Here is a 25,883-nt window from a genome sequence, read left to right as displayed (position 1 = left end):
CCCATCCTGTGTTAGGATCCTATTGAGCGTATTGAAGTGGCTTTACAGGATGCTCTGAAGTTGAGTAATGCAGTTACTCTCTATCATCATCAAAACCAGTCTCCTTTTCAGACTTGCCCTGCCTCTTCTCAGGCATCCATTCTTTCTCACTTATCTAAGAAATTAATCAAATATTTAGTAATTTTTAAAATGATTTCAAATACTCCTTAAAAGTCCTTGTGTGATTTTAATTAATATTGCATTATTCTATGGGAATTAACACTTGATGACATAAATCTGACATAAGGGAAGATTTTTGCAGACTGAGCTCTTCCCAGGAATTGCCACATTCATATAGGGCTTCTCCTGCATTGTTCTCCAAGCTTTCAATGGGTGCACAGGAGATACTTTTCCATCACATTTCTACTAGCACTCCAATAGAACCTACCTCCACCCTCATTCTGCAGGTCTTCTGACCTCAGAAGCTGCTTGGCTCAAGAGAGGTAAATAAATTGGAATCAGAAGGGGAGAGAACACAGAAAGCATTCAAGCCTCCCACCTCCCAGAATCCCTTTCTGTTATTTAAGAATAACTTTCTTAAAGTACTCTGAAAATGAAAGCAGGTGGTTTCTACTAGTATTAATGTCAGTGTAAGACAAAATGAAATCCCAAACTGTATTCAATTTGTCATTGAAATCAGTGTTCTGAATGAAAACTGAATACACAACACTCACTTTAAAGCTTGAGTTAGACTGTTACTCTTTGGAATTATTTCTACTTCCCTTTTCATTTTATTCTGCTGTTTCTCTAAGTATTTGTCTGTCTAAATACTTAAATAAGGATGATATCATAGGCTAAAATCTGAATCATTCTGGGAACTCAGCCATTAATAGAAAAAAATGACACTCACTTAACTTTTTCTCTTTGACAGGGCCTTCCTTAATCAGAGATAGATGCTCCATGGAGGAGGACTCCCAATGTAAATTTCACCAATACAGTAGTTTTTTATTCCCCCAATTCTCTAAGAAAATTGCAATTTGTTTGAAGGAGATAATTGGGAAAATTTAATGAGATAAATAATAATTTAGAACTTTTTTGTTAAGAAAACGTTATTAAAAATGCTTAATTCTATTAATGTTAGAATAACTTTTAAATAAAGCATAAGAGATTGTTTTCTAAAACAGCTAAACAAACTGGCACATATGTTATACTCATTCACCTTTTCCCTCAAATAAATCACTTTATTAGCTGGTATAAGACAGCTCAGACATTACCACAATAAATACATATGCTCGGCAAAGAACATCTGTGTGGCCCTTCAATCAATCAATCAATCAATCAATCAATCAAACACACTGGTAACGTATGAAGCTGGAATAAAATGTCCAAAGTGAAAAAACGAAAGAGCTGACATTCAGCTTGATACCAAGTTCTGTTTTGATCTGTGGTCTCTAAAAGTCATAAAATCAAAAGGTCATTCATGGGGCGCCTGGGTGGCTCAGTCAGCTAAACCTCCGACTTCGGCTCAGGTTATGATCTCGCGGTTCGTGAGTTCAAGCCCCACGTCGGGCTCTGTGCTGACAGCTCGGAGCCTGTTTCAGATTCTATGTCTCCCTCTCTCTCTGACCCTCCCCCATTCATGTTCTGTCTCTCTCTCTCAAAAATAAATAAACATTAAAAAAAAAAGAAGAAGGTCATTCATAACCTTTAAGATAAAACACTGCCTGGTTCCGTCTTCCTGTGTGTCATGCGACAGCACTTCCGCAGCAATCACCAGGATCACCGGGACCAGTCACATTTCCCTCTGAGTTTTCTTCTGAAAGGACAGCCTCATTATTGATCCAGAGGCTTTGCATCTGATATTCCCTCTACCTGGAACACTCTGTGCCCCATTTCTGCACGGTGGGCTCCCAATGATCATTTAGGTCTCAGCTCAAATGTCCCCTCCTTAGGGAAGCCTTCTTTGACCCTACAATTTAAAATGTACCTCCCCTCTACCCTACAACACACCCCCCCCTACACACACTCTCTCTCTCTCTCCCTCTCTCTCTCCCTGTCTCCCTCTATACCATTATCCTATTTAATGGTCTTAACAGAATTTATCACTATTTGAAATTTATAGATTTAGTTGTTCTTTTATTTTCCATTTATCTTTTCCACAGCAATCCCCTCAGTGCTAAGAACAAGCATTTGTTGAATGATGAATGTCAATAATCATTTGTGACACTAGGGTATAATGTGGGTCAGCTACAAATAAGAGAATACCTAAAATCAGTTTATTTTTCTCTGAATATCTTTTAATTCTTGTAAAATCCATATTCCAATTTCTAGTAAAAGGTCAAATTTTTCTTTAGCTGCTTAAAAAAAAAAGAGTTTCTAAGAAAAAGTTTTTACATACTAATGGGTATTTAAATGTACTGTTGAAAATAATTACCAAAGAAGTAAAACTATTTCTTCAAAATAGCTGTTTTGAGTAGGGTTCCTTATCAGTAAAGTGTACTTCAAGTACATATCTCCTGGTATCAGGAGAGTGATCTTCATACTGGGCTTCAGACAGGAATCGAATCCCAAGTGATAGAGTAAAAATGAATCTACTGTTATCTACATCTAAATCAAAAGTACTAGTTTTGGAATACATTTAATAAAAAATATAAACATACACTTCATTGGAAAAATAGTAATCAAAAAGTAGAAGCACTATGCAAATCTTATTATTTTTAGAATTTTTCAAAACACCAAGAGCAATTTATATCATCATATAAGTCATTAATTGGCTTGTTAAAAAATTGCTATTATTTTTAAGATGGAAATTCTAATAGTAAGCCCCAAACCAAGAAAACCTCTAATTACAAATACAACTAAAGTATGTTACAGAAACAAAAATCTTTATTGAGCACTTCAATTAAACAGAGTCCAAATTAATAATGAAAAAAAAATGAAGCAATATTTTCCATTTAAATCAACACAGCAAGTTAATTGCTGACTTTTACTTAATATGCCCCTAACTTAGCTGATTAAAAACATCTATTAAATAGGGTTGAGGAGAAGGACTATGTTATAGTCAAATGGCAATTTACAATTTAATCAAAACATACTGACATGCTGTAATAGACCACAACTTGGTAAATATAATAGACTATTGTTCTCCTCTCAAGCTCTTTAAAATATGCATCACTGTTGAAAACAAAAATTATAACCATGTTTTGATAGAGTTTTCAATGTACATAAATGAAATACATATGACAGGCATAACAAGCAGGAGAGATAAAGGAAACTATACGGTTGTAAGCTCCCTGCATTTCATATAAAGTGGTAAGAATCTAACCAGGTGAAGTTTGGTATGTATTTTGTAATCCCTAGAGCAATCAGGAAAAATAAAAAATAAATAAAATGGAATATTAAAATAATTCAAATTATCTATAAAGAAAATAGCACAGGGGAAAAGAGGAACAAAAGCTATAGACTTAAATTCAAACATTATCATTACATTAAATGTAAATGGTCTAAACAAATCGCTTAAAAGACAGAAACTATCACATTGGTTAGAGAGAAAAAGCTCAAAAACATGATGTCTGTGGGAAACCCACTTTATTTATTTATTTTTAACATTTATTTATTTTTGAGACAGAGAGAGACAGAGCATGAACAGGGGAGGGGCAGAGAGAGAGGGAGACACAGAATCGGAAGCAGGCTCCAGGCTCTGGGCCATCAGCCCAGAGCCTGATGCGGGGCTCGAACTCACGGACCGCGAGATCATGACCTGAGCCGAAGTCGGACGCTCAACCGACTGAGCCACCCAGGCGCCCCGGGAAACCCACTTTAAATACGGATTGGTTAAAAGTAATAAAAAGGTAAAAAAAAAATACATATTATAATATTGTTTGTTGTGAGTACATAAAAATACAGTTTATCTTAGTATCTTGCTTTTGCATCCTACTGTCTTCTCAAATTCACTTATTTCTAGTAGTTATTTAGATTCTTTGTGATGTTTGTGTAAATAGCCATATTATCTGAGAATAAAGACAGTGTTACTTTTCTCTCTCAACCTTTATTCTTTTTATTTCATTGTCTTGCCTTATTGTACATGTTTGAACACCCATACAATGTTGAACAGAATCAAGGACCTCCTTCCTGTGTAATCTTAGAGGGGAAGGATTCAGTATTTCATCATTAAGTATGATGTTTGTTGCAAGAGTTTTTCTATGCACCTTTTATTATGTTGAGGAAATTTCATTCTTTGCCTAATTAGCTAAAGGTTTTCTTTATGAATTGGTTACATGTTTTTTCTGTATCCTTTAAGATAAACACAGTTTTTTAATCTTTCATTTTGTTAACACAGTGATTACACTGATGGATTTTCAAATGTTCCTGGGATAAACCCCACCTGGTCGTAATGTATTATCCATTTTATACATAGCTGAATTTGATTTGCTAGTGTTATTTTAAGTTAAGTTAAATTAAGGAATTCTATATGTTCATGAGGGATATTGATTTGTAGTTTTCTTTTCTTTAACATATTTATAAAGTTTTGTTATCAGAGCTATAATGGTCTCTTAATATGTGTTACAAAATGTTCCCATTTCCTGAGTTTGTGTTATTTTTCCTTCAATTGTTCAATAAAATTTATTAGTGGAATTATCTGGACCTGAAGTTTTCTTGTGTGAAGGTTCTAATAATGAATTCAATTTTTTTTTATGAGAGTATTCAGACTTTTTGTTTCAGTTTTGATCATTTGTGTTTTTCATGGAACTTGTATCTTTTCTCTAATTGTTCAACTTTACTGCCATAAAGTTATTCAGGATAATTCCTTTCATTGCCTTCAGAATTTGTATTGATATCCTTTATTTCATTTCATATTTAGCAATTTTGTTAATATCCAAATGTTTTGGAGTATTATAGTTATCTTATTGCTGCTGATTTCTAATTCCATCCCATTCCTGTCACAGAAAATATTCTGTACAATTTCAGTCTTTTGATACTTATTGGTACTTATATTATGGTCTTCCATATAATCTCTTGGTGACTATCCTATGAGCATTTTTGTGGAGTTCTATAATGTCAATGTTCAAGGTGGTTATAGTACTAATTAAATTTTATATCCACTTAGCCACTATTTTTCTAAGTTGTTATTAGATCCTGAAGAATGGGTATTAAAATCTGCAACCAAGATTGTAGATTAATCTACTTCTTCCTTTAGTTCTGTCAGTTATAAACAATATTATTAAGTACATGCCCATGCAGGATTATTGTCTTCCTCCTTAATAGCTACTTTTCGCTTATAAATGTTCATTTTTATAACTGATAATGTCTTGAAGTATACTTTATTTAATAATAATATAGTATGTAACCTTCCCAACGTTTATTGTGTATTCAGCTCTCTTTTCTCCTCCTTTTACTTTCTTTCAATTAGTGTTTTTTTCAAAACTTAAAAAAAAAATTAGTATCTCAAATAATCTCAAGCACGTAAGTAAGAAAGATATTTTAAAAAGTTATGTCCTGCAAAACTGTTTTTAAAAATCCATTTCAATTTAACCTACATTTTCCGAAGTAATAGCTTTCAAATTCTGATGCAGAAAAACTACAGAGAGTCAGGTCACACCCAAAAATTTGCTTCAGTCTTCAGAAGTGGGAAGGAAGATTCTATAATCTTTCTTTTCCCCACAAATATGATAGTACACTTGAGTACAGATGGCTGGTACACACTTTAAATCTACCTCATCAAAAGTAGTGCTCCTTAAAATGCAAATTACGATCTCTTATCTCCCACCTACTCAATCCGAATCTAAAAGGTCATAACCTAAAAATCCACATTTTAATAACTGCCCAGATGATTCTTATCGTGAACAATGTATTTTAAAAACAACTGCCTTCCAGTTTAGACTTCCAATTTTCAATTTAACTGTAGAGTTTAAAAAAAAATCCTTCTAAATGGGTGCTAACTCATGAACAGTAGGCTAGTATGATAAATTTAAAATGCCCCAAACAAAACACATTTGCATGTTCAATCTCTACAATTTTCTCATAGATTCCCTACCTTCACATCACCACCTCTCCCTTTCCCTAATTTTCAATATTTCCCAGTCTCTGCTCTGTGAATTTCTCTTGAATTGACTGCTTGTGTTACATTTCCCCCACAGTGACCTTGTTCAGACTTTTATGATTGCTAGACCAGTGGATCTCACCTTTGGCTGCATACGAGAATCAGAAATGAAGCTTTTAAAAATCTTTCTGCTTTGGCCACATCCCAAACCAATTAAATCAAACTCTCTGGGGGTAACAACCAGATGGAGTTGCAGATAAAATACAGGACACCAATTAAATTTTAATTTCAGATAAACAATAAATACTTTTTCAGTATAAGTATGTCCCAGATATTGTTTCTATATTTGGTAAATAATTCTGGCAACTCCACACTCTAGCATCTGTAAGATTTTAATTGCTGAAATGTAGGTACAGGATCAAGTCAAATATATAACCTATTGTGAGTTGGGGTTTAAAAATTCTGAGGGGTGCCTGGATGGCTCAGTCAGTTGAGTGTCTTGACTTCAGCTTAGGTCATGATCTCCCAGTTCGTGGGTTCAAGCCCCGCATCAGGCTCTGTGCTGACAGCTCAGAGCCTGAAGCCTGCTTCAGATTCTGTGTCTCCCCCTCTCTCTGCGCCTCCCTGCTCATGCTCTGTCTCTCTCAAGAATAAACAATTTTTTTAATTAAACAAAATAAAAAATTCTGAAAGCTATTCCTTTAGATCAGGGGTCAGCAAACTTTTCCTGTAAAAGCCATGGAGTAAATACCTTAGGCTCTGTGGATCATATAGTCTCTTTGGCAACTACTGTACTCTGGTTTATAGTACAAAAGTAACCAGCGACAACGTGTTAATGAGAGTGTGGCTGTATTCCAATAAAACTTTATTTATAAAAATAGGGGGTTGGCCATATTTAACCCACAGGCTGTAGTTTGCTGACTCTATTCTAGACTATCAGATCATTTCAGATCTCCACTTTGTTATTCAATATATTCATTATTTTTCTCAGCTTTACATCACCTGGAAATTTGAACAGTACGAAAATAAAACTCACGTGTATGAAAATAAAACTAACTCAAATAGTCCTTGAAAATACAACCCAGAAGCATACGTCTGGAAAATTTCTTCAAGGATTATCAGTAATTAATTCTTTGGATGATATTTCTATATCCTGCCACAAGGATATCATAGACTACTATTAATAACATTTATTGAGTGCTTATTTTATGTCAGACATCATGTTGAGAAATTTACATACATATTCAATAACATTATATATTCTCACAATGACTCCTTGAGGTAGATACAATTATGACCTCCATTTTGCACTTCAGGAAATTGGGACACCATTAGAGAAGTGAAATACCTTGCTCAAGATCTTAGAGCATTAAGTAGAGAAATCTAGATTTAAACATAGGTCTGCCTAATCCAAAGATCAGATTCTTAACTACTGTACCACAGTAATTCCATCTATCCTTAATAGACTACTCATTTTGGATAGTTCTCTGACCTACTGGTCTAACACTGCAGCAAAAAATTTGAGTATTACATTACTGGTTCTTATCTACACTGCATAAAATCTGAAGGGAACTAAAATTCAAAAAGTTAATGACTGTAAGGGATTTTAGAGTCTAATCCAATCTGTTCATTTTAGACCTATGAAAATTAAGACCCAGAACTGATGAATTCTTCATTGACAGCCTTAACAATTTTACTTTAAATAGGAATTAGATGACATATTTTTTTTTAATTTTGTTAACGTTTATTTACTTTTTGAGGGACAGAGCATGAGCTGGGGAGGGGACAAAGAGAGGGGGGGAGTCACAGATTCTGAAGCAGGCTCTAGGCTCCGTGAGCTGTCAGCACATAGCCCGATGTAGGGCTCGAACTCATGAACCACGAGATCATGACCTGAGCCAAAGTCAGATGCTTAACCGAGCCACCCAGGCACCACTAGATGACATATTTCTAAAAGTCTTCACTTTTCCTCCTTAACCGAAGTATTGGTTTCTCAAAGATTCCACATTGTATATAGCCCATATCAGAATGTTAATTCAAAGTAATCAGAAGGAATAACAAGCAGATTTATTGTTTACTTATTACTGTTTTTGTCACTCAATGTAACATAACCTTTACTTTTATTAGTATGTAATACATTTAAATATAAATGGCACAAAAAATGAATAAAACATAAATGTGACTATACATATATTTCCAAAGCTTATATCCATTAATGAACCTCAGAATCAATCGACAGATTAGTACTCTGTTCCTGTTTTGATACTTCTCTATGTTTTTCTTTTTAGTTTGTTACCTTTTAAGAGGCTGTTAAATTATAAAGTAGATATCATTGTAAAGACAACAATTTTGTGATCAAGAAAAAATATTTAAAGAATTCTGAGTTGGCGGGCACCTGGGTGGCTCAGTTGATTGAGCCTCTGATTCTTGATTTCAGCTCAGGTCATGACCTTGTGGTTCATGAGATCCAGCCTTGCACTGGGCTCTGCACTGACAGCACAGAGCCTGCTTGGGATTCTCTCTCTTCCTCTCTGCTCCACCTCGCTCGTGCTCGCTCTCTCTCTTTCTCTCTCTCTCAAAATAAATAAACTTAAAAAAATAAAGAGGAAAAAAAAGAATTTTAAGTGTACAAGGGAAAAAAATCACATAGCTCTCTTCTTATCTAAACACATTAGGTGAGTAAACAGCTAAGCTGAATTAGTGATATTGAAAGCACTGTTTATTGGATAGCTGTTAACCGTTAGAGACTCTCAGGAATAAAATTAGAATCTGTTTTTAAAATAAATGAATGCTTGCAAGTGTTAGTTGAAATGGGCATCCTGATACACTGCTGGTAATGATGCAAACTGTCTATTCTTAGAATACAACTTAGGAGAATTAATCCCCTAAACAAAAAGGAATTGGCTTTAAGGCCAAAATGTTCCTCTAGGACAAATTTTTATTAACTATATTTATACATAATCACCACTAATAGTCCTAATATCTGAGGGCATTATGGCTGGACATTCTGAACAGTGTGGAAAAGGGATACCAAAAAGAGGCCAGATTGTGAATAGGAGAGAATACATAACTACCAAATATAATTTCATGGGAAAAAACTAAGAAATGATAATTCGTGTGACAGAAGAGTAAGTCTAAAAGTATGAAAACGCTTAAAATGTATTACATTTTAATTCACCATGAAACTAAGAAAGCATCATCACCAATTCCAATACAACAAGATAATAAAATATTATTGAATTGTAAACACTATCTGATGTCTTAACTACCTCAATACAATGCCTTTAATACCTATGTACTTAAGTAAAAATAATCTTGAAATACATTAAAACAGAAGGAAAATGGCACCAACCAAAACTGCAATAAGATGTAAGGTGAACTCAGATTGCAAAATCCTCAGTCAACAGAGGTGTGGTTCATGCTTTAAAATTAAAAATAAAATTTATTAAAACGAATAAAGTTTCTAATTGCTCTGGGTTTCTGAGACAACTAGAATTAAAACTTGCTGATATCTGCACTATCATAGACTAAAAGAAAAATGATTTCACAGTAATGTTGGAACAGATTTTCTAATATGATAAAATATTGAACCAGTTCTTGCTTGTAATACTTGCTTGTTATAAGAGCCCTTCCAACATTTAGAAGATCAAAGTCAAAAGGTTTGGAGCCATTGGTAATCCTTGATCATGTGACATTGGATTTCCAATATGGAAAAGGACCAATGAAATACAGCAGAGCTACAGAATGTGCAACTTGCCAAATATTTAAACAAAATAACTTCGCTAGGTTGGTTGAGAGTGCTGGTATTCATGATTGAAAGCAATAAACATATTTTACAAACTTACTTGATTTTTAAATTGATAGCAAATTAAATGGCATTACTATCCTTAATTATATATGTCTCACTTCACTGTTTAATTTGATACCTCTCATCATGAATAGGGGTCTGAAATGTAATACTCCACAATGCAGACATATACATTCTTTCTGAAAATTGTTTGAAAAGCTCCTTAATTCCTTAATAGGAAATTGGAAATTGTATTTAATTGTGAGGTTTTTATTTCTTCATCTTAGGAATCCTAGAACTAGTGAAAACAAGGAAGCAAAACTTCACAATTCCATGCTCTCAATCAAGAGTAAATTTTGAAGAAAAGTGGAATTTTGTATTTAATGTTTCTGACCTTGAGTAATCAAATCTAAAAATAAAGAAAGCCTAGTACATAAAGACCTGTTCTTAGGTACAATCTCGACTTCTTTTTGTATTGATTCAAAGACAATGATGCCATTCATACTTTAAGTACCTCAGATATTTGTTTTTCTAAAATATAAACAGCTGATCACAGTGCAACATTATTTTTTTTCCTAACAGAGAATCAGGATACTAATCATCTAGTGTAAGTGGGACAGAGGTGTAATTTAAAGCAGGGTTTCTCAACCTAGGTACCCCTGAGATTTGGGGCTGGCTAATGCTCTGTCATGGGGTCTGTCCCATGCAGTAGAAGGTGTATAGCAGTAACCCTGGCCTCTACCCAGGAGATGCCAGTAGCCTCTTATGCTGCTCCTCCCGCCAGCTGTGACCACCAAAAAACGTCTCCCAACATCGCAAATGTTCTCTGAGGTAGAGTCATCCTTGCTTGAGAATGAATAATTTAAATCACCTCATCATTAAAAAAAAGGAAATCTTACAAGTTCAAGAACTGTCAGTCATGAGAAATTTAGGTAAAAATGATGAATTGATCTAGAACAGTTGCCCCTAGCATACTATAAACGTATGGGAACTCCTTTTAAAAGTCTAAAATTACATTGTCCAAAATGGTAGCTCCTAGACACATATACCTATAGAGCATTTAAAAATGTAGCTAGTGTAACCAGCTACTGAACTTTTACGTTTATTTAATATAATGTTTTATTTAAGTATAACTAACATACAGTGTTCTATCCATTTCAGGTACGCAACATGATTCAACAATTCTATACATTACTCATGGTAAGTGCGGTCACCATCTGTCATTAAATGTTATTACATTATTGGCTATATTCCCTATGTTGTACTTTTCATCTCTGTGACTTATTTACTTTATAACTGGAAATTAGTACCTTTTAATCCCATTTATCTATGTCACAGACCCTCCACCCACCTCCCCTCTGTATTTAAGAGTCTGTTTTTTGGTTTCTTTGTTTTTTTTTTTTAATGTTTATTTATTTATTTTGATAGAGAGAGAGAGAGAAAGAAAGTATGTGTGCAGAAACGTGGGAGATATTGTGGGGGAGGGACAGGGAGAGAGAATCCCAACCAGGTTCCATGTTCAGCACAAATCCCAACACTGGGCTCAATCCCACAACCATGAGATCGTTACAATCTGAGCTGATATCAGTCAACTGACTGGGCCACCCAGGCACCCCCCGTTTGTTTTTTATATTCTACATGTAAGTGAAATCATATGGTATTTGTCTTTCTCTGACTTATTTCACTTAGCATAATACCCTCTAGGTCCATCCACGTTGCTGCAAATGGCATGATTTCGTTCTTTTTTATGGCTGAGTAATATTCCTGGTTGTGTGTGTGTGTGTGTGTGTGTACACACACACATACACACCACATCTTTATCCACTAATCTATTGATGGCACTTGGGTTGTTTCCATATCTTGACTATTGTAAATAATGTTGCAATAATAAACATAGAAGCACATATATCTTCTCAAATTAGTGTTTTTGTTTTCTTTGAGTCAATAATTATTTAATGTAAATTTATCAGTATTCAAATTGAGATGTGTTACACATGTAAAATTAACACCAGATTTGAAAGATTTAGAATGAATAAAAGAATGCAAATTATCACTTTAATAATTTTATATACATTATGTGTTGAAATGATAATATTCTGGATATAACGGGTTGAATAAAATATGTTATTAAAATTAATTTACTTATTTCTTTTTTTCTTTTCTTAATGTGGTATCAAGAAAATTTAAATTTATATTTGTAACCCCTATTACATTTCATGGTTAGCATGGTCTAAAATGTTTGATGATCTGTCCAAATATGTACTGACTATTAAGATATATAATACCAAAAAGTTATTATGAATTCAGTGAAATATTTCAGTGATTTTAGATTTTACTTAAACACAACAGCACCCACAAACAATACTTAGATTGTTGTATTCTTAGAACTATCTCCAGCCTAAAGTCTGAGATATACTTATCTGTAAACATATATCAAAACTGGTGATGATGTAAATTCATAAACTGAAAAGTACTGACTCTAGAATCTGTTTCCAATGATCTTCCATTCAATTTTATTAATTATGCTTATATTTAGGCTGAAATGAACTTATCTTTTCTGTCTCTGTAGGAATACCATTGGCTTTCTTCTTCCCAACTTCACTACAAACCAATAGCAAATAACAAAGCTCTTCTGACATTTCAAAGACATTCAACTTACAGCACAAAAATAACCTCTTGGTCATTAGGTCTTTTTTCTTTTCTTTTTTTTTTTTAAATGTTTATTCATCTTGAGGGAGAGTGAGGGAGAGAGAGAGAATCCCAAACACACTTTGTGCTGTCAGTTCAGAGCCCAATGCGGGGCTTGATCTCACAAATGTGAGATCATGACCTGAGCTGAAATCAAGAGTAGGATGCTCAAACAACTGAGCCACCCAGGCGCCCTGGTCATTAGGCCTTTCATTTGCCCTACCAAACTACTAAACTCTTCTAAAATTATATTAAAATAACTTTTTTTGACTCTTAAATTTTATGACAAAATTATCATTATTTTGTTCTACCATTTTCAATGCTATCAACTAAGGTAATGTAAAACCTTAATTGCATTCAAAAGGGTCCTTGAACTTCTGGTTCTGATTCTCATTAAGTTAATAGAAAAATAAAAATCACATTTGCATAAGCACACAGTGTCATTAATAAGAATAAACCAAGAACAGATAATGAGAAATTAGTGGATTGTACAGCTCAGCACATTATTTTGTTTACCCAAAAAAGTATTTGGAAACCCCAGTTTAAAGCATGTGCTCAGGATAAAAGCTTATGGAGATGCTAATTTAATAATTATAAAAAGCGGTTTGACTTCAAAACTGCATCAATCTCATGACTCTGCATTTTGTTAAACACATCTATAGGTTGCATAATCTATTTAGTAAGTAGCCAATTCCACATTCCTATTCTGGTTTACTGACTCAAAAAGCTTAATATTATTTCCAAAATTTTTTAAGTGTAGAAACAATGCCACAAAACCTTTTTCCAGAGTTTATCAATTGTGGCATAACTAAATTATTAGAAAGTTTATGCTTCTTGGAGTTTCTTTTGGGATAAAAAAAAATTTTTTTTGGAGTTTCTTTTTTGGGGAAAACCAGAATCTGAAAGACAGCAATCTGCAGGGTTAGAGGAAGCTGAGTTCAGCAGACTCTTCTTTAGGACAAAGTTTAAGTTAAAAGCTTCAGGGAATGCTTTACAAAAAGGCAATAAGTTATTCATCTAGCAAAACTTGGCTGAATCATAAAATTGAAAAAATAAAAAGTTCTGGAAAAAAAGTACCCCAATTCAAATACACAATTAAGTTTAAAGAACATTTAGCTGGTACATCTATTTATATACATTTTATGCTACAGTTATACTGGGCAGTGAGATAAATTACTGCATACCTGGGAGGAGCTGTTGGATAAATAATTTTTATGTGCTGGAATGTTAAATCTTGATTTAAAACCTGCTTGATCCATGTTCTCAATCCTTGTCCAGAATCACCTGATGGATCACAAAATCTAGGTTAAGATAAAACATTTTGACAACACAGTGTATTTAAAAGCAGTCTATAACTCTCATATCACACAGAGGCTGGAACAGGGAATAAAAAAAATTTCCATAAATAAAAATAACTGCACAGAAACCAATTTATCAACATGAATTAACTGGTCAGGTATAAACAGCCAAAAATAATTTAGATTACTTTACTCGTAACTTCAGCACTGATCACTTTATGAGTTTTAAGTTTCTCCTCTGTTTAAGGGTACAACAGCAACAAATACATGAAGTGAATTATTTTTTCTAAAAAAAAATTCTTTATCTGATTTTAAACACTGCCATTTTTTATCTTACCCTTAAAAAGAGTAAATTTTTAAAGTGTATATAAACTTTTGTACTTGGAACAACCTAAAACACTTTTCTTGGTTAAAGCAATAAAATCTATCAAAGGGATAGTTAGCATACTTTTAACTTGAAGAAATCTAAGTTTAATTTCGATAACCTGTTTACATGATGCAAAATAATGATTATACGCCCGAAGGCTGAAAAGTAACCAAAATCCATGCAAGAATTAAGGTATGGATATTTCCATTAAAAAAAAAAAAATGGAAGAAAATATAGGTCCATCTTCTGTAGTCCTGAAGAGGAAATTTTAAAGGTGGCAACTTTTAATTTCTTTTAAATCAGTTCATTAAGACATCAATTCAAAATATATCTATGAATGCACATCAGTGTGTCAGGCAGTGAGGGCAAGATGAGGAAGAAAAGAGTCCCTGCTCTCAGAGTATACAGTTTATTGTGAGGAGCAGACAATAGCCGAGTAACCATACCTAAACATTAAAGGCAAATGTAACCACTGTAACGATGAGACCCTTGGTGCTGCCAGGGTTTATGGTATTCAGAACTGCCTCAGCAAAGGAGTTCAGGGATAACATTACCCGAATGTAAGCTCTGCAGAGCAAAGGCCACTTTGCACTTTATCCCCTGAGTTGTTTGTTCACGTAAGGCCTAGCGCACAACTGACACAAGCCGACACAAAGTTTTAAGGTCCACGGGCTGGTGAAAAGGGAAGGGCACAAGGAAAGAGCATCTCGGACAGGATATGGCGAATGCGAAGATCCTTCATTGGAAGGAGCAGGATGACGTGGAAGAATTGAGAGAAAGAGCAGGGAGTGCAAGATGAGGCTAGAGAAATCCTCAGAGCCCGGAGCTAGCTGCTTTTTGGCAGAAAGGTGGCCATCTTTTAAGGGGCACTCTGGCAGCTGTGTGAAGGGAGGGACAAAAGTGGGCGTGAGGAGATCAATAAGGAGGCTACTGTTCAGGTGACCGACGCTTAAGTTAGGGTTCTAGCAATGAAATGTACAGAGATACTTAGGAGATCAAATTAACAGACATCGACGATAGGTTAGTTACGAGGGGTCAATGGTGGAAGGTTTCAGGGACGATGGTGGGGTTTTTGGCCAGGATAACTGAGTGAGCAATGGAACTACACACACTGAGATAGGAAATGCATGAATCAGCAGGTTTATACTCGCTGAGTGTGAGGTACTCTTCAGAATGCATTCAAGTCCTCTACCTGGGGTTGAGCAAACTATAGCCAGCTGGAAGACAAAAACCATAGGAACGACTTTAACAGTTTTCAAAGTTTATTTTATTTATTTTGAGAGAGTGAGAAAGAGACAGAACAAGCAAGAGAGGGGCAGAGGGAGAGAGACAGAACCCCAAGCAGGTTCCACGCTGTCAGGGCAGAGCCTGACGCAAGGCTCGATCTCAGGAACCATGAGATCATGACCTGAGCCGAAAGCAAGAGTTGGACACATAACCAGCTGGGCCACCTAGGCTCCCCCAATTTTTACATTTTTTTAAGAATCATTTTAAAAAAATGAAGGAAAAGAAAGAAGAGGGAAGCAGAAAAGAAGCCATTACGGGGCCCACAAAAGCTACAATGGTTACTATCTGAGCCTTTACAGAAAGTTTGCCAACCCCTGCCCCACACCACCTGTGCCAGCACCCTTTTGGATATCCTGGCCTACTCCTCTCACTCCAGACAAACACGCCTGACCGCTGTTCCATGTCGGAGAACCTACCTCAGACCCTCTCTCCTGCCTTTTCCCTGTCTGCAACAGTCTAGCCCAAAACCTACACGATTGCCTCACTCAAGTGTAACTTCTGAAGTGTCACCACTGTAGTGAGACCTACTCTGACCACCTTATCTAAAATTATCACCCCCTATACCTCCCATCCTCCTTGCCCTTAGAATTTACTACTATCCACTCACTCTATAATATTTCCTCCACTAGAATGTAAGTTCCACGACAGAAGGGAATTGTGTTTGTTTCGTTCATTACTATATGCCTGGAGCCTAGAACAGTGCCTTGCACAGTGGCCATATAATAGATATTTCTTGAATGAATGGGTTAATGAATGAGTGATTATTAGGCCTCTGGAAAAACACGTCCAGAGCTCAAAGGAAACTTAGAGACACACATATATATCAACATACAGAGGAAAAAAAAGAATCCTTGGGCATATATGCACATTAGCTGGGGAGAAAAAAAAAAACAAAATGAAAAAAAAAATAGGACCAAATTCTGAGGAACCCCAAAATTAATGGATAGAAGAGAATGCAAAATACACCAAAAGGAGCAAACAGGTAAAAAGAATCAAGAAAGCGTTTCAAGAACACCGAATGCTGATGGGGCCCCTGGGTGGCTCAGTCAGCTAAGCCTCTGAGACTTCAGCTCAGGTCATGATCTCACATTGGTGGGTTCGAGTCCCACACTGGGTTCTGAGCTGATAGCTCAGAGCCTGGAGCCTGCAGCCTGCTTCGGATTCTGTCTTTCCCTCTCTCTGTGCCCTTCCCCTGCCTGTCTCTGTCTCTCTCTCTCAAAACTAAATAAACATTAAAAAAACATTAATAGTTGCTTCCTGTACTGGCCTTACTCTTCAAAAAAAAAAAAAAAAAAAAAAAGAATACTGAATGCTGCTGCTAACAGTTGAAATGAGATAAGAGGATGACTGAAAAATGTTTATTACATTTAGCAACACAAAGGCTACTGGTGACTTTACTAAGAGCCAACTCAGTTCGCAGACACTTACTACAGGAGGAGAAAGCAAGGCACGCATGGTTTGTGTGAACCTTATAGCGCAGTGTGGAATACAGACCTTAAATTAAGTAATTACAAATATGAATACCATTAAAGGAGCATCCAACAGAGTGAATTAATCTAAGCCGGGAAACTAAACAAAGCTAATTAAACTATTACTTGTGTTTATCATCCTGAAAGAAGATACTTTTGTATTTTAGGAGTAGGACACGCTCAGATGAAGCTGGCTATGTATTACTCACATTCCCCTATATTCTTCTATCGCTGGCATATCCTAGAGAAGGTCAGACTTTAAAAAAAAAAAGCTTCTAAATTCACTTCTTCAATCTTAAAAAGCAAAACTTAATGCCACAAAGCAACATCCATTCATCCATTCACAAGGTCTGCTTTTTAAAAAGTTGGCACTTTATTCTAACAGCAAGGGAAAATTGTTACAATTGGTTTATATTGTAGTATATATGTGGTAACATATTTGGAGTAACCAGAACCCAAACATCTCCTATAACATAACCACATATAGTAAAGTCTAAGTCTAATATAAAATCATACTTTCAATAAGGGTCTTATTTACTACAATGGAGCTCTAACTATATAGGAATTGCATTACATTTGCATAATTAACAGAATTCTTTGGATAAATTCTTTGTTCCAAAGTACAAAAGAAAAAAAATAATACATATTTTTATATTGTACAAATCTGGATTTACAATTTATGAAACGTCGGTAATTTGAAATTGAAAAGCGTAAGGATAGACGTTAAGCAAAGCGACCCATGGAAAATTAACTAATTAACTTATTTATTAAAAAGATTATGGTATTGGGGAATTTCTGGATGCTTATAAATGAACACCCTTGGAGCCCAAAATAGTACCAGTAACAGTCTCTCTTAATTGGAAAGCACTGGTGTCATCTTAGACACCCCACCTCACCTTCTAAATATATCTCAGCAGCCAAATTTCCCTTTCAACACGTTTGGCCAGTTTCTTCCTACTTCCAAAGTGATACAGCCTAGCTCAGAGTTTTTCCACGTTACCCCTTCTGAAGTCAGAGAGATCTGAGTGCGAATCCTAATTCCATGACCACTCACAGTAACAGCCAAGTGACCTTGGGCCAACTTCAGCCTATTGGGACTCATTCTTAAAACGAGAATACTTCCCACAACAGCCCATTTCCAGGTTTCCACCCAGTACCTTTCCAATCCCCTTCACTATCCAATCACCATCTCTTTACGCCTACCAAAGTCTCAGCTCAAAGCCCACGTTCTCGGTCAAATCTGACAAGCTCTTCATCTTCCAAATGCCTTAATATGCCTAACCACAGTTTTTTCCTTACAATTCTCTTGGCAGTAAATCATGTACCATCTTGTGATCTCCCGTCCACTGCTGACTCAAACTAATTGAATTGTTTTTGTTTTTAACTTTAGGTAGGCGCCCTGAGGACACCGGCTGCATCTCATTTCTTTAAAAAAATATTTCCCAAGAACTTATTCTGGGCCAAGCACTAGGGATGCAAAGATTAAAACAAGGGTCCTTACTCTTGAGGAAGGGAAAGTGAAGTGAGAAAGACAGACGTAAGTAATTACAGATGAGTGGAAGAAATGCTATACCGAATTAAGCACACGTCACTAAAGGCGGGCAGTACAAGGAGAAGATCTACCCCTGGGACTGAGAGCTGACTCGGTGCTGTATCTTGGGGGCTTAATGACAAGAGAGGGAAAGAGGAAAAAGAAAGAAGGGGGAGCAGGAAAGTGAGGAAAGGGAGAAAGGCATTCCAGCCCTGGCGCAGTGCCTCACAGAAAGTATTAATAAATATTAAGTTAACTGTCCGAAATGTCTACAGTAGTATGGGAGACTGGAAAAAGAAAAGCAATGGCAAACAATCCAATGCGGCTGAAAACCCAAATCACTAATAGCTGACCCTGGAAAGTACTATTTAATTTATTTGTCTCTAGCAGAGAACTTACCTTACTAACTTGCTCTGTTTAAACTTGAGGGAGAACAATGGTGGGGGTAGGGGAGGGTAGCAAGGGTTGCAAAGAAGAGTATATTGTAGATGGAAGGATGGCCGAGGGGCGGGACACAGGGGCCACCAGCGAGGGCGGTGGGCCAGTGACCACACGATAGAAAAAGGGAACACATGGTGGGGAAGGCTGGGAACATATTACCAGGCCCGTGTGTCCCCAGCCACAGGGCTAGCGAAGGGAGGAGGGTCGCCCTCTCCGAGTCCACCGAGCCCTAATGGGCCCAGCGCCTCCTCCACTAGGGCAACACTGGGGGACCCGAGGGGAGGACGATTCCCAAGCAGAAAACTAGGACGTGAAACTGTAATCCACCTGAGCCGTGCAGGAAGATCAGCGAGGCGCTGTGCCTCCCAGCTGGCGACACCATGCAACGCTGCACGCGAATTGAACCCGACGCAGCCGCCATCGCTGCCGCCCGAGGAGTTTCGTGGGCCCCGCCCCTCCACCGCCCCGCGGGCCCGCGCACGTAGGCACGCAGGGCGCGCGCCCGAAGACGCGCCTGCGCGGTAGGGCGGTGCTGTCTCGCTTCTGGGTCAAATCTGAGGCAGGTCCTGTTTCCGTGAGAGTTTTCGGTTTTGCTGAGGGTGGTATTGTAAAGGTGACAGCTTCTCTAAGCCTAATGGGTATATTTGTTTGCTGTGGGATTTTTAGCTGCAATCCTAAAAGTCAGTATTGCCTTTTTATTTGGAGAAATAAGGGTGTTGTTCTGTTCAAAATTTAACAGGTACAATCATACTTCACCTTCTTTGGGACTTGAACAGGATGTGTGTGGCTTTTTATATGCAAAATAAGACAGCTATATAATAAATCTGTAGTTTTAAAAAACAGTTTACACAGCAAATCTAAGGAGGTACCGTTTCACACCCATTAAGATGGTTATTATTCGGAAAACAAAATATATGTTGGTGATGATGTGGAGAAATTGAAATCCTGGCGCATTGCTGATGGGAATGTAAAAATGGCGCAGCAGCTGTGGAAACAGTTTAGTTTTTCCTCGAAAAGTCAAACAATTACCATATGAGCTGGTGATTCTACTCTGATATATATGCAAAAGAAATGAAAGCATGAGCTCAAACCAGTATTTTGTACACCAGGGTTCATTATTCACAAAAGCCAAAAGGCGGAAGCGACCCAAATGTCCTTCAGTGGATGGATGGAATCCCTGTGATGGAATGTTATTCAGCCTTAAAAAGGAATGTAATTCTGAGACGTGCTACAACATACATGAACCTTGAAAACAGTATGCCACGTGAAATAAGTCAGACACAGAAAGACAAATATTGTGTGATTCCACTTAGATGGGGTATCTGGAAAGTAGAGGAGGGATTACCAAAAGCAGAGGGGAAGGGGGAATGGGGATATGTTGTTCCATGGGTGTAGAGTTTCTGTTTGTGATGATGAAAAATTTCTGGAAATCGTGATGACGGTTGCACAACATTGTGAATGTCCTTACTGTCACTGAGCTCTACGTTAAACATGGTTGAAATGGTAAATTGTATGTTACATACGTTTTATCACAATTTAAAATTTTTTTTTAATGTTTATTTTTGAAAGGAGAGAAAGAGACAGAGCATGAGTGGGGGACGGGCAGAGAACAAGGGTGGCATAGAACCCGAAGCAGGCTCCAGGCTCAGGGCTGTCAGCACAGAGCCCCATTAGGGACTTGAACCCAGGAGCCATGATATCATGACCTGAGCCAAAGTCGGACGACCAACCGACTGAGCCACCCAGGCACCCCATCACGATTTTCAAAATACTAAAAATAAATGGAACTACCTTCTATCTGAAGACCTAACCATAGACATCTTCTAACACTGAAGTCTGGAGACCCAGCAGGTGGCTATTTCTTCGTGTAAACTTCAACAAACAACCCGGTGGAACTTTAAGTGCCATTAAACACCAGCCTTCCGTTCATTGTAGTTGGCATCATATTTAAGCAATTACAACTTACCTTTGATTTGTTCATGGTACTCACCCTACTCCCAAGTGGCTAAGTTGCTTAGCATCATCAGCCAGTTGCCAAGATAAGCTCTGTGCTATCACAGTGTTGGACCAATGCTGTCCATGGGAATTGTCCTACATGCTTTTAGTTGACCAGATGCAAAAGGAACTTCGAGTCATTTCACTCAAGACTATAGATCGTCAGCTGAGAGTACTGAGAATGAAGTCATTAGAAAGGACAGACTGGGATGGACCTCTGACAACCAATTCTTAAAAAATACTTCTGTCTTCAGGCCTGCCTTCCCCACATGAATTCTCAATAACTTTGAAGAGCAAAGTGAGAAGAGGGCAGTGTTACACTGGGAGAAACCACTTGGAGATGTGCCAGGTAAGGCGTTGAGTTCTACTCTTAGAACTCTATTACTGCCAGAGAACCTGGCTGCGCATCACCGTGTTCTTCGAGATAGCAGAAAATCAGGAGCGTAATTATTTGCTAAAGTAATACAGCTAATATAGCTAATGTAATATAGCTATATCACTATTGTTAACAGTGATACTCAACAGCCGAAATTCATTGGGACTTAGTAGGGTGCCCAGTGCTGTCATAACTAAATTCCCATGAAAGTCTGTACTGTTGCTATCTGTTTCTGCCAGTGAAGCTCAAAGAAGTGAAGACCCGGCTCAAGAGCATACTGCCAGTTATCCATAAAGCCTGGGCTCACGTATTAGGCCTGACTCCAAAGTCCAGGTCCTTAACCGTTACACATTTACACATTAGCTCACAAAAATAAGACAGGATATACCCCAGCTATTTTAATTCAAAAACAAAAAACCCTCCCCCACCCCCAACACACAAGCCCCAAAATACTTCTGGTATTTGGACGGTAGCCCTTTAGAGTCTCTACTGATTAGGAGTTCTTATGTTTTCAGATTTCCCCACGTCTCCTGGTATTAGTTCCTGGTTTGTTCCTTAATGTGAATGAAGACCATTTTGAGCAGACGGAAGAGCAATACCGGAAGGCTGGGATTCTGAGTTTCACCTAGAACGTGAGTCTTCCCAGATTCGGGATCATTGTTAGAATAAACTAGATTTTTTCTAAACCCAATCAAAGTGCTCTTTTATTCCCAGTGATTTAAATGCTTAGATATTATTGCTATTCCTTTCATCTTTATTTATAGAACAAACAGAAGGTTTTAGATTACTATATTTAGAAATGCCATCTGGTAGGCAAACTATTGAACAAAAACGTTTTGTTCCTTTCATGTAACTGCATTACTTTGAAATGTAATTAAGTTTCAGGATGGTTGTTTGCTTCTTTTATGGTGGATCTTTTGCCCTATTGAACTTGGGGAAAAATTCTCCCTGGAAGATTTTTATTCAGGCATTCTTTTACTCTTTGTGTAGCTCTTAATTTTTTGTTGTTACTCATTTGCTCTCAGACAGTCTATTTGCCCATTATATTTGATGTACCCTGTTTTTGGTAACTAAAGTGTCTAAACTAAGAAAATCTAGTAAACGAAATAAAAACAAAAAATAATCTCCCTTTTTGTAGGGTTTCAACATCTTCTGAAATCTAAAGATATAAATGGCAAGGTCGGAATTTAGTTTGCTCTCCTCCTGTGAGCTTAGAAGTTCTTTAGGACACACTTGCTGACTTGCTGGCTTTAAAAAAATGGTTGCAAGATTAGTCATTGAGAGTAATATATTAGATACTTTCAAACGATTACAGTTAAGCTCACATTAGTCATGCAGACAATGCACAGTTACGCATCTTGTTTTCCTCAATCTTGAGCATCAAGTTGTATCCCCTCCATTTTTTATCTGTTGAATTATTTAAAGGGACAGAGAAATACATGGACGTAAATAATACATACACGTTAAACGAAATGGCCCAGTGGTAGATAATTTGTTAAATTTTGTGAATTAACCAAGTAAGGTCCTTTATATCCATTTATGGAAGAAAAAGTAGAAAAAACTTAAGTATCTTATAAATATCTTCTAAAACAGTAAAACTAAACTCTTTAGAAAGGAATAGTTATATGAGTTTATAAACTTTAATATAGCCATCTCCTCAGTTCTTGGGAGCTTCAACTTGCATTTGTCATTCTAGATACAGTCCTTTTAGGTACAGGTGAGAGAAGTCCCCCTACTTCATCCCACGAGTCCTACTAGATATGCACGGCATAGATGGGGTCTTTTTAGAATAGATGGGTCACCTGAGGCATTGTGAGCTGGGCTGAGGCAGCACTGGGAAGGTGGACACATGAATCACTCAAATATAGGCTAAATGCAGTTTTGGTTTTGGAGCATGGGTATTTGTCACTTCGGCTTTACTATTAACAGTCAAAGTAATTCCCACCAAAACAGTGTGCAGGCCCAGGGTGAGGACTGTGGAAATCCCTCCTTTGAACATAGGCTGGGTGGTCAGTATAAACGCCTGGACACCGGAACATGTGATTTGCATTGCCATATGACTCTTATTTAGTAAAGGGATTTTCTTCCTTTTGAACACCTCCCCTGACCAGTTCTCATATTCCCAAGCTACTCTCTGGAAATATTTCTTAATCAACTTTCTCCAAGTCCTTATAGTAGTCTTGGGGTCCCTCCATTGATCTTCATATTGCCTGTGTACTGTAGAATCCATTCTTTGTTCTCCTTCAGTAGACCTTGATAGCTCTTCAAATTCAGAACAATAACTATTAGCAACTCCTAACCAGATCCTGTTTCCCTGAGGGCATTGAAGGTTAAATCTTCAAACTCTCCCATTTGCTGAGGGGACTGTTGGATTCCATACATCTATTACATAGACAGGGAAGTAAAGCAAAAAGAGCAATTTCCTTATCAATACAGTCTGAACATCTATATCCTGATACATTCAGTTAAGAGAAGATGAACTATATATGTAATCGTAACAGTATACAATGAAAAGAATATTGAAATGGTACTAAGGAGTTCTTCCAGCTTTAGGAATAACAAGGTGACATTAAACAGGCCATTTAATCTCTTTAATGTGTTTCTCTAACTGTGAAATCAGGGAGTAGGGCTTGATAAGCTTACCAGTTCTATGATTCTAGGATCACGAAAGTTTAAATATGGAACACTTGCTATTTTTATACATGTACCTCTTCTATTTAATTCTGCTCATAAAATTATGGCTCAAAACTCTTAATTGTACTGCACAAACTCCTATTTAGTAGTATCAGAAAGATCAGCAATTATCATTTTCCTCCTTCCTTGTATGACAGACTGACTTAGCAACCTTACTCTCCCTTCCTACTTTTTCTTGTTGTTTAGTAAAGGCCAGTAAAGGCAAAAAAAGAGTTAAAAAGAATCTTTTAAAAAGATAATCAGATAATACAAAATCAGTCTTTCCATGTAAAAAGTAAATGCAATTTATTCCAAAGTGGACTATGTTAAGGATATATATATATATATATACATATATATATATATATATATATATATATATATATTCTGTGTTGAAAACCTGAAAACCCACACACAGCTCTAAACTGATTGTAGACAAAGTTATGAGTGTTCTGTGGTGGAAGGTGCAGTAGATTTGAGGTAAGAAACCTAAGTTTGAATACTTATCCTGCTAACCCTGTGGTCTAGTAAGTTTCAATTTCTTAAGGGCAAGAACTGTTTTATTAATCTTTGTATTCTCCTGAAATACCCACAAAAGAATTGTAAATATTACTTGTTGGAATTAAATTATGCTTTTAATTGAGTTATATTTAGAGGAAAAAAGAGTGAATAAAGGGTGAAATTCTATACTCCTTCCAACACCTGCCATAATGTCATTGGCCATATTGGGAGTCTCCAGGAAGAGCTAGGGGTGCATGGGCCAAAACTTGGAGGAAACAAAGCCAGGGCCAGGATCACAATATTAGGACTGGTTTCCACCTTCCCTTAGGAAGCAGAATTCTTTGAAAAAAATAAAACCCATTATCAAGAAATCTTGTGGTGGGAATCAGACAAAACTGACATGACACTGAGTGAAAAGAAGAGCTAGGCCATAAAGGACAAGGCAAACAAAGAGCCATAATCCAGGAAAGCCAGTTGCTTAAAATGTGGCATGTGTGATTGGAGCACTACAGTCAGCCAGCCCACGAAGAAAGGATGTTGTTCTATGGTAAGTCTATTAATTCAGTGATGGTGAGGATGGTAAGAGTATGTTCATGGTGTCCTTTAAGATTCAGCTAAAGTTAAGGACCATTTCAAAAGAAAGGGACACCAATGCACGTGCACACACACACAGACACACACACGCACACACACACACACCATTTTGAATGCACTTTAGAGGTATTGCGAACTCACTAAAGGATTCCCTACAAATGTATGGATCTCAGGTGTGACCCTCCTTCTTGCTTGTATGTTTTTGAAAGCAACATCACGTATGATTAATGGCCACAGGTTCATTCAAATTCCCAACAAAAAAGGCTTTACAATTTTTTTTAGTGTTTATTCATTTTTTGAGAGAGAGGGACAGAGCATAAGTGGCAGAGGGGCAGAGAGAGAGGGAGACACAGAATCTGAAGCAGGCTCCAGGCTCTGATCTGTCAGCACAGAGCCCAACGCAGGCTCAAATTCATGAACCATGAGATTATGACCTGGCTGAAGTCGGGCAGTTAATCACCTGCGCCAATCAGGCACTCCTAAACAAGGCTTTTAGATGCCCCTTTTCTTTATACCCTCAATGAAACCAAAACAATTATGTTTACCTGGTGTTAGCTACCTTGTCATCCAGTTTAGTGGGTAGGAGAAAAATAATAATTAACTTGTATAGTATATGGTAATTGTCTCCAACATATTTCCAATGTATGCCCTATCAGTAAAAAGTTTTTTATCATATTTTATATGTGCATATTTATTTATTTATAAATTATATGAATGAACTATACAGACACAAAACATAAACAAAAGTAGAAATTTAAAAGTGTGGGATAAAAACAAGATATCAACAAGCTTTAATATTTTCTTTCTACATTCCAAAGAATTGTCTTGCCTTACATACTCTTGAAGTAAAGTTATCC

At 36.8% G+C, this 25,883-nt stretch overlaps 1 protein-coding gene and 1 long non-coding RNA gene across 2 annotated transcripts in view; one reads left to right on the top strand and one right to left on the bottom strand.

The window, feature by feature from the left end:
- Nucleotides 1–19,368, bottom strand: part of LYPLAL1 (lysophospholipase like 1) — a 38,184-nt gene extending 18,816 nt beyond the window's left edge. Inside the window, exons 1-2 of the mRNA XM_003999509.5 lie at nucleotides 19,215–19,368; nucleotides 13,679–13,778 (exon numbers count right to left, since the gene is read on the bottom strand). Of these exons, the coding sequence (XP_003999558.1) occupies nucleotides 13,679–13,778; nucleotides 19,215–19,308 (194 nt within the window). The 5' untranslated portion in view covers nucleotides 19,309–19,368. The remainder of the gene's footprint in view (nucleotides 1–13,678; nucleotides 13,779–19,214) is intronic.
- A 9-nt stretch (nucleotides 19,369–19,377) lies between these two features.
- Nucleotides 19,378–25,883, top strand: part of LOC109495747 — a 187,240-nt gene continuing 180,734 nt past the window's right edge. The window contains exons 1-3 of the long non-coding RNA XR_006592044.1: nucleotides 19,378–19,500; nucleotides 21,137–21,231; nucleotides 21,774–21,890. This is a non-coding gene — a long non-coding RNA (uncharacterized LOC109495747). The remainder of the gene's footprint in view (nucleotides 19,501–21,136; nucleotides 21,232–21,773; nucleotides 21,891–25,883) is intronic.

This window comes from Felis catus, chromosome F1 (assembly GCF_018350175.1).
Source record: "Felis catus isolate Fca126 chromosome F1, F.catus_Fca126_mat1.0, whole genome shotgun sequence".
Lineage (NCBI taxonomy): Eukaryota > Metazoa > Chordata > Mammalia > Carnivora > Felidae > Felis > Felis catus.
This window is presented reverse-complemented; position numbering and strand designations above follow the sequence as displayed.